The sequence below is a fragment of the Vigna radiata genome, chromosome 7, assembly GCF_000741045.1.
Source record: "Vigna radiata var. radiata cultivar VC1973A chromosome 7, Vradiata_ver6, whole genome shotgun sequence".
NCBI lineage: Eukaryota > Viridiplantae > Streptophyta > Magnoliopsida > Fabales > Fabaceae > Vigna > Vigna radiata.
The window spans coordinates 18,280,537-18,290,879 of NC_028357.1; the positions used below are offsets into that span (position 1 = coordinate 18,280,537).

General features: G+C 30.3%; 1 protein-coding gene and 1 long non-coding RNA gene across 2 annotated transcripts in view; one reads left to right on the forward strand and one right to left on the reverse strand.

Moving 5' to 3' along the window:
- LOC111242135 overlaps window positions 1–1,312 on the forward strand; it is a 2,366-nt gene extending 1,054 nt beyond the window's left edge. Inside the window, exon 3 of the long non-coding RNA XR_002668992.1 lies at window positions 1,090–1,312. This is a non-coding gene — a long non-coding RNA (uncharacterized LOC111242135). The remainder of the gene's footprint in view (window positions 1–1,089) is intronic.
- A 497-nt stretch (window positions 1,313–1,809) lies between these two features.
- LOC106766146 (probable rhamnogalacturonate lyase B) lies at window positions 1,810–7,140 on the reverse strand. The gene is made up of 16 exons (XM_022782741.1): window positions 7,022–7,140; window positions 5,136–5,211; window positions 4,931–5,052; window positions 4,731–4,799; window positions 4,483–4,596; window positions 4,267–4,386; window positions 4,050–4,185; window positions 3,755–3,937; window positions 3,515–3,673; window positions 3,313–3,419; window positions 3,133–3,226; window positions 2,885–3,026; window positions 2,645–2,804; window positions 2,446–2,562; window positions 2,233–2,356; window positions 1,810–2,145 (listed from the first exon to the last, which is right to left on the reverse strand). The coding sequence occupies exons 1-16, from the start codon at window positions 7,138–7,140 to the stop codon at window positions 1,909–1,911; spliced, it is 2,079 nt and encodes a 692-aa protein (XP_022638462.1). The 3' UTR covers window positions 1,810–1,908.
- Window positions 7,141–10,343: the final 3,203 nt, after the last annotated feature.

Sequence of the window (10,343 nt, forward strand, 5' to 3'; positions counted from 1 at the left end):
ATATATATATATATATATATATATATATAGATAATAAGGTAGGACTTACGTAAGTTTATGCCTAATATTATTTATTTTAATAATAATTTGAAGTTTGGTTGCAGAGGTGTTGGGTTCATAGTTTATTATTTATTTTAAAAAGAAAAAGTTGCTATATTGATTAGAAAATGGAGATTGATAAATAATATTATATTTTATATTATATCTAATCATTATTTTTTTATTATGATTCTTGTATATTATATACAATATATAACTTTCATACAAATTATATATATATATGTATATTAAAATTTTTAAGTGAGCATTAAACTTTTAGTTAGAGTATTTATTACTTCTGTTAGCAATAACAGTCAGGAGTTGGTATGAAAGGGGAGAATCAGAGAAGGGATTCTGGTTCCTTTTTGTTTGTTCCTTATTTTATGGTTGATCAAATGATAGTTACTTGGTTTATGGAGCATGGTTTAATATAAGGCCTTGTCTTTAGAACTTTAACATGTGTATTGATTTTAATCTAAAGTATGNGAGTTCGAAAGTAAAGAGGTATGATTTCCAGGTTGTTCATGGTATGTTTCAAAGTACATTATAATTCAAGTTAGTAAGTGTGATTCAAAGTGTCAAATCTCTTGGTGAGATTCTTAGTGTTTTAAAATGAAAGTAGGGGCTCAGNCTTGGGAGTNATTNTGANGCTTCAATGGTCAATCAAACTCACTTAGAGAGGTTGAACCATGTGGTGAGAAGTAGCAGGAGGTCCTTAGTCTTGGGGGTTCCCAGTATGCCTCAAGGCGCGGAACGGACTAACCTCGTGAGTGTGGCAGGGTGGGGAACCCAAGTTTCATAAGTCACCACGGGTGCAAGACTCGCCATAACCCGACTATCATTTTAAAGTCCGGACGAGTCAAGTCTAGAATGAACATTGCTTATGTTGTATTTCTTACTATTTTGATCTAAGTTCACTCTTGTATGATTATATGTTTAATCTGATACTTGTTTTTTTTATATAATTAGCTCACCCTTGCATTGCTTGTGTTGTGCCATGTTTGTGTGTGCTTTCCTGTTGCGATGATCATCCATTTTGGACGTGAGCAGAGAAGAATGAGGTCTCCCTAGAGAACGTCTTGGAAGGAAATGAAGATGCTGCTGCTTAGACTCTTTAGGATTTCTGGGCCTGTTGAGCCCTTTTGGAACACTTTTAAATTTATGTCATTTTGAGATACTCTAGCACTTTAAGTTTCAAAGTCTTACTCAATTTGTGGATGACTGTAATCCTCATACTTTAAATTACTCTAACTGCTTTCTATTATTGTATGTGGTGACGTCTTATTTTATATGCATGATGTATATAATGAGAATGTCACAGTCTATATTTTAATCAATCTGTAATCTCTAAAACTTTTATTAACAATACTTATAAACACTTTTTATATATTCACAATAAAAACATAATTTTCGTCGTTACATATTCAAAATGTTAATAAAACTATTTTTTATAATGCCTTTAAGTCTGTTCATCACGAAAATGAAATCCATAATATATTTATAAGAAAAACTAATATATATACAAGACATTGATCTAGTTTGGTTGAACTCAAAACAAGATGATATCACAGTTTGGTTAAACTTGAAATAAGTGCTTTAAAAATAATCATATATTTAAGAGTAGATTATATTTTTCACATTGAAATAAGTAAAAAAAAAAAAAAGAAATGTACATTTTAAAATGAACAGATTATACAAACACATAAAGAAAAGCTAAAGTTTGCTGATTATATTAAAACAACCTTTGTTAAGTAAGGTTACAGAGACACATATAATAAATATACACATGCTATCTAGGTCCCTACTCTAGTCGAATGGGGTGCCTTTTTGGTCGAAGGTTCAAGAAAAGACAGTTTGTGTGGGCTCCATTTATGCTTCTGGTCTTTCCAAACGGATGTAGTCATACATAATGCCTTGAAAAGGACTCATAGCTTTTGTTTGCCTAAGATAGATGGTGTTGCTTCCTTCCACCAATACATTGCTTCCTACTTCAATACTATAAGGCCAATACAATCCATGGATGCCATGTCTTGCTATTGCATTATCCTGACCTATTAATCCCGTAGAAAAGTGTGGAGGACGAGCCACAGGGTTGTTGAACCTAACCTATTAACACATAACATACTGTTAGGGAAATTATAGGTCATACCAAATCCAACAACTACATATAAACACACTCATATCTCAACTTACCATCAAGTTAGAACGTGTAGCTGAGGCCAAGGCAAGTCGGAGTGTGTAGATGCCTCTCATAACAAATGGGAGATCAAATTTAATCTCCCATACTGTTGGATGAAATGAGTTGTTTCCTATGTTCCTACATTTAGATTTTAAATTATGAATCAAATCTCAAAAATAATAGCTATATATAGTTATTAGATCGATAAAATTAATTACATTAGTCACCTGGGAACTTGAGCATAAAACCAATCTTTACTATAATCACTCACGCCAACAGTGTAAGTGAGGTCCTCATTTGGATATAACTCGTTGTAACGCTTCCATAATCCATATTGTCTAAACCTGTTAGTGGGAAAATTAACGTAAGAGAATGCAGCCGAAAAGTTAAGCAGTTGCTGATATAATGAGTGAGTTTTGAACTAACTTGTGCAATGGTTTTGCTATGTATAATCGGTTTATCAGGTTAGGATAAGGATTTGGAACGTGGAACTCTGCAGCAGAGCGATCTGGGATGCCAATTTCCCATAAGGTTGGTCCATTTCTTGGAGGGTTGTATATGAGTGAACCCAATTGGACGATACATCCTTATACACAGAGCAAACATGTTAGTGACAATAATCTGTCACACAATAATCATAGGTGAAATTCGTGGAAAATTACGTACCTGATGTTATGGTTATGGTAGTGTTATATCTATAGTCTCCAAAAATTCCAGGAATCCATGCATATAAATTGTAGTCCCCTGGTACAATATTTTCTATAGTGAAATGGCCAAGTTTATCAGCTTGAGTCCAGAATTGGTAACCCTGAAAGAAGTGGTAAAATAAAAGGAGCAGTTTTTTTAGTGTTTCATTGACTAGTTTTTATTTTCTGTTCAGTGATTGGAACGTAATAGAAACTATAAATAAATACCTTGCTTTGTCTCTGCCATGATCCAACATCTCCAGGAACTGCCAAACCAATGTGGGCATTTTCGCCATATAAAAAATTCCCTCCTTTAATGTGTCTGATGATGGTAAAGGCAAGCAACATTAATTTTTGGTATCAGAAAATATTATAAGATGAAATATTATTTGATGAACATGTATGTACCTGTCTTGAACGAATAATTGTCCTTCCACTCTTCCCCTTTTATTTGTAGGGACAAAATCCTCTGATTTAGGGAAATCATAAGGCCATCTATTGATTTCCTCTGATAGCTACGTGAATGAAAAAATAGAATCATTAATCAAATTAAGGTCTGATATAAGCACATTTTTATTAATGTGGTATTAAAGGTAGTTAGTTGTGGTACCTGTTGTACAGCATCACTCCAGAGGACTTGTTCTGAATGATGAACCCTTGAAACTGAGTTAAGATAAGCAAAAACGGGACCATATACTTTCTTGAAGGGTTCCCCTTCGTGTAATGTCATGGTTACTTCCTTTCCAGAGTAGTGAGTGGTATGGAGTATCTAGACATAAATAAAATCACCAAATTATATATGAAGCTATGATGATGATGATGACGACGACAAAAGAAGTTCTGAACTTACATTAAGGGTGACAGGGCCAACATGAGAAGTAAGGCCTTGCCTAATTGGGCCACCACTACGAAACTCATTACTTGGTGTGATCATCCAAAAGCCCACTGACTTGTTTGTCTTGGAGTCCAAGTTAATCCACCCATGAACTTTGTTGTCTTTGTTCTCACAAGAGTATTGATATTTGTCATCAACCTGATCATAGCCCATCGCACAACAGAATAATCACACACAATGTCACCTTTAAAAAGTTAATTTTTCTATAAAGAATATGAAAAGATTTTGTGAAAAAAGTAGAGAGGAGTACCTCTCCTCGAAGTTTAGGGTTACTAGGATTGGTGATTAGAGCAGCTTCATCATAATCAAGGCGTTGCCCAGTAGATCTATCTTCTGCTGTTGGCATGAGTCGCTGCCTATCATCTGCTATAGCCATGTACTGGAACCTGTGCGGGTGACATTTTAAGATTATGATTACAAACAACACTCGTAAAATTATATGTTCGTGCCACTGCTTTTCAACTTACCTCTCCTTCTGCAGCTTGAAAACAATCCTAACGTGATCAATCTCGGTTGCAGGAAAATCTTCAGGATGCTCAAATATACCATATATGTATAATCCTGAACTACCTCTTCGTAAAATATATCTACAAAATTCGACCATTTCATAAATTGTTGGTCATGTATTAAATTACTTTTTAAAATAAACATGTAGTTGAGCATGACCTAAACAAAACTACTACCTTTTGTCTATGTTTAAAGGGGGACTTGAGTTGTCCTTGTTCCACGTTCTGGAAAACGAAAGTTCTACTTCATTCTCGTTGGCCTCTATAACTGAAAATCTACTCCCTTCAATTCTGCGGATCCAACATATATGCTTAAATACTCATGATTCATTATGTTATTATCAAATCTATGATGACATCATGAACCCATACATTTATAATCTTTTTTTTTTCTTTTATAGATATGAATACGGAGAAAGGCTTACCCCCAAAGTTTTGAAGGGGCTCCAGGTGAATTCCAGACAATGTCAAAATACCTGCAAAGACGAGGATTTTAATATTATTTGTGAGTTAAATAATAACTTGGTTTGATTCTTTCTTTAGTTTTTGAAAAGCTAAACTTTTTAATTTGTTTGAAAAGGGATAAGCTAAAAAAGAAGTTATTGCATTATATGATATTACGTACCCTCTGTTGTTGAAGTTATTGCGACCTTCAAGCACATTGTTTATTCCATTATATGATATTCCAAGGATGGTGCCCTCCGGATTTGAGAAAGTTACACGAATGATGCCATTTTGCACGGTGATCTGAGGACATACCCAATCGAACATAAATTAATGAAAATTGCCTCATTTGGTTACAGTTCATTTTAAAATTGGATATTTAATACCTGCTTCTTTTCTATATGCAATTTGACTTCAGGATTATTAAATGCTACGTCGGAACCTTTGAACTCACTTAAACTCCTGCAATTGGAAAGATAACGTTGAGTGAACAATAAGTTATTTGTATCCGTAAGGTTATTTCAAAAGAAGCAACAATTGCATATTTGATAATGATATATCAAAATTATACAAAATAAAATTAATTTTTTTTATAATTATTTACAACTTATATTTTATCAATCTCAAATCATGAAGTAACATTATTAGAATCAACCGTTATCTTCGTTTGAGGTATTGTCTTTTAAGATTTTATCTTTAAAAAATATTTTAGAAGATGAAAGGAATATTTAAATTATTTTTAAATATCAATTTTTAAGAGTGAGATAGGAAGAAATATATATAAATAAAAATTTATATATTGAGATTAATATAAAATTATATATAAATTTTTGTTTAATATATGAAAAAAAATCTTATAGAAAAAGAGATGGTAAATTTTTATTGAAAAAAACATGTTAATAATTATTGTTTTAAATTGAATGTACACGAGGAAAGACAAAGAAACATAGAGATTATTGGGTTCAGAAAAAAAAAAAAAAAAGTTAAAGTAAGAGAAAAACCTTGAGGCACAGCGAATGAGTAAGAAGCAGATTTGTATTATTCCCCCTAATAGGAGAAAACCAGTTTTCTTTGTGAAAACCATAACTTTTATCTTAATCTCTGGATGTTCAAGCAAACCTTGAAATTTCGTAAGATGCTCCAATTTGTTAAAGAAAGAACTATGTAAAAAGTTGCACTAGCGTTGGAAATATATACTGTAGTATAGAGATAAGTTAAGATTTTCTTTCCCACTAAAGATATTTATTATATGAATTTGTAGATAATAATTAATTAAACCGTTATCTTTATCAGTAATGTATTTTCATCAATAATAACTTGGTAATTTATTAAAAATTATAATCTTATAGAAATAAGAAAATCAAATAGATATATTCAAATTGTATAGCATTTAGGCTGAATATTGGTTGGTTGAGTCAGATTCCAATCTAATATAAGTAATTTAATATAATTGAAACTTAATATTTTATAATTTATATTTGATTATTTAATTTATCGGATTAGACGAACCGTTCGGAATTAAATTGATTGGATTATTCAGATTATAGGTGATCCGTTTAATTTTTTAATAAATAAAATAAATATATCGAATTTTCAACAAATAAAAATCACTTACGATATTAATAATTACTTTTATAATAGACTATAATTTTATCTAGTTTATTATTAAATTTAACAAAAAATATCATATCAAATTTATAAACACTAAAATATCACTATAGGTTGAATACTTACAACATTATAACCAGTATCTAAATCTGGCTATTATTATTTTATTTATATAATATTATCTCTTCACCACACCCTGGGCCAAACTTTGCTTTGGTTTCTTAAGATACGTTTAACATATTTGCGTTTTATTTGTTCATGACTACTTGCCTTCAACAGGATACAAATAATTAACTACCTTTGATAATTTTTAAACTTAAGATATTATTGGATAGATAATTAAAGGTTTAATGTGTCTTTATCTTCGTCTATAATTTTAAATATATATTTTTAAATGAAATAGTTTAATGACGTGGATTTTAATTATTTTAAAATTAAAAAATTGAGACATGTTGGTTCCGTTTCACTGTTGTCTGTAATGCTCCCATCCTAGAGTGACTGCACAGAGACATTTGCAAGGTGCTGGAGTGTCTAACTAACACATTCAAGGTCACACCCGAAGGGTCTTCAACTCCATGCATACGTCATCAAATTAGGGTTTGAAGCTCTTCCATTGGTGTGCCATCATTTCATCAACTTCTACTCCAAAACTAACCTTCCTCACTCCTCGCACAAACTCTTTGATTCCTTTCCCCACAAATCTGCCACCACATGGAGCTCCGTCATCTCTGCCTTCGCCCAGAACGACCTCCCCCACCTCGCCCTCTGCTTCTTCTGTCGCATGCTCCGCCACTGCCTCCTTTCTGACGACCACACCCTCCCCACCGCCACAGCCTCCCGACGATCATTATCCTGTACCTCAAAGTTGAAGAAAAGGAAATCGCAGCACACCGACGATGTAGAAGCAGAAGGTGTTGATGCAGACAAACACAGAGCAAAGCAAATTGACGAACTCAGATGAAATTTGTTTTGCTTATGAACACAACTTCTGCTACAATATTTCTCCCTTTTCCTCTTTCAGTAATCATTCCTGGGACTCGAAGATTTCCTTTTGAATTGGGGAAAAATTAGTTAGTATAATGTTTTTTTAATTGAAAGATGCAATTTTCTCTCATGAACCCTATGAATCCTAATTTCTCCATCTTCATGAATCCTTTCAATTACAGAGAAAGAAAGGGTTGTCTTTATTTTTTATTTTTCAATTTGTTCTCAATTTTTAATTTAGAAATTACAAAATAATGGATAAATTATCACGTCATTTAAAACAATAATTGACTATGCTACGTAATCTAAACTTAATTATAGTTTGTTTAATTTAATGGAATATCTCAAATTATTTCAATCTTAAAAAACAAGAAATCAATTAATAAACCGAAAAAGAAAAAATCTATTTAAAATTTTAAACGAAAATAAAGACTTAAACAAACATTAAACCTTAATTAAAATATTAGCAGTGATACGATCAACTTATAGAAATAACTAATAACGCCAACTGTATCGAATTTACTAATACTATTAAACCAACTTGTCATTCTTATTACAATTAATTAAGCTCTTTTAAATGCCTTAATATGAATTTATTAATTTGATTTGTCTATTTTTGATACCTTCTTTATTCTATGAATTAAAAAAATTCCAATATATGTTTTAATTTGATCAGCTATATATTATTTCTTTTAATATATATTTTGAAATTGAATTTATTTTTTTAAAGAAATATATCTTAGTACTATATCTATAAATAGAAGATATCCAAACAAAAGTAACTTTTAATATTTTTAAAAATATATTATATTTTTTATAAAATAATAATATTAATATGATAAAATTTAAAACTATTTACATCTAAGATCCTTATTTATTATCTAAATCATACGTACTTTTGATATTAAATAAATAGTTTTGGTATTTAAAAAGTTATGTATATAACACTTTCATTTATTATTTTATCATGGACTTGTTTATTTGTTCTTTTAACTTATTTATCTTAGTGAGAAGTTGATTGAGTTCTTTTATTACGCTTAAGTTGGTAAATATCTTTTTGGTGAATAAATTGGACTAAGTAATGAATTTATCAATATATTTTTGGACTGATCCTTGGGTTGATTATTCTTGGACCGACTATCCTTAAGTCGATCATCATAAATGATCACATTGACTGTTCAATCAAATCGATTGAGAAACTGACCAATACACTCTTGTACTGATCACCAAGACCAACAAACAAATTACAAAATAAATAAAAAATATCCTAAAGAAAATAACTTTGATATCCTTAAAAATATATGACATTTTTGTTATAAAATAATAATATTATTAATATAATAAAATTTAAAATTATTCTCTTATAAATAGTTTTGATAATTAAAAACTTATATATGAAACACTTTTATTTATTATTTTATTATGTCCTCATGTTTTTTTTTTCTTTTAATATACTCATCAAATAGGAGGATGATCCACGTTACATTCTTGAAAAGAAAATATCAATTTTGTACTTGGTCCAACAAATATGTTAATTAACATGATTCAATAAGGGTCATTCGACATTATGGTCTAAATTGACTAAATAATATTAATGAAGATATTTGTTGACTTTGTTATCATAGATTAACAAAATATACAGTCAAATATTGATAATTTGATTATATTGTATATTAATATTATGAATATCATTTTACACCACATATCAGCAGAATATATGATTAATATGGTTAAATGATATATTTTTTTAATATTTTTATCAAACATATGTAGTAAGTTTTTGTTATTTATTTATATTCTTTGACACTGTCTTTTTGATAAGAGATTTCAAAGGCCTAGAAATCCTATAAATACACATGGTATTTTCTCAATAAATTGTTACAATATTGACAAGTGTACCAAATTGCAGAATAAATTGAAAAATCCATATATCATTTTTCAAGAGACTAGCATTTGTTCAAAAAATCTATGATTATTTACGGATTAAGGCTAAATATAACAAAAAATAATGATTTTTAATAAAATAATTTTAATTTTTATAAAGTAATTAAATTTATGAACTCAACTATGTGATAGAGACTTCATAGGATTGAGTTCCATGCTCCAATTCAATGTGAAAATGCCAAATAATATATCTCTAATCTAACTTTAGTATTCACAACTTACGTTAACAAGCTTCGACAAGTCTAGAGCTTGCTAATAAAAACCTTAATTCCTTAGGTGTTTATACCAGAGATTTGCATTAAGTATGGATGTTTTAAATGACTATTGGTTAAACTCTATGTCTAAATGAAAAAATAATTAGTTGTTCTATCCTAATCAGAATTCTAAATTATTTCCCAATAATAAAAAACCAATAGAGAGGCAATTAATAATCATGCAATTAAGAATAATAATAGAACACACGAATAATGGAAAATAAGTATATTGAATAGCAAAAATCATAAGGAGTGAAGATACAAGATACATTGTGTCCAACTCCAATGAATAAGGAAGTTAGTTACTCCTAAACGCGGTCGGGATTGATGGTATCGGAGGGGGTAATTTTTTAAAGAGTTTAGCGCAGCGGATTAATAACACAGAGAGCGTAAAGCGTATTAGATCACAGTTGAAACGATTTTAGCCTTTTTTATAAAAAAACAATTTTCTTTAAGAAAATTAATCAAGCAGTTGATGTGCGTTAAAGTAAAATAAGTATAGGGCATAAGAAAAACACACAAGGATTTTTATACTGGTTCGATTCAACAGAATCTACGTCCAGTCATTAATCACTACAAAGAGTGATTAACAGTTCCACTAAAAATGATTTAACAGATTACAATGAAAAATACAGAAATAGAATGAAAGGAACCACTTTACCAACTTGAAGAGAACCTGCTCCGGCAATCGAGAAACGATTCACGAGCTTCTCCTTTCACAAGACCAGGTAGAGAACCTTGCCAACTTGAAGAGAGTCCACTTCGACTATCGACACACGATACGTAAGCCTCTCCTTTCACAAG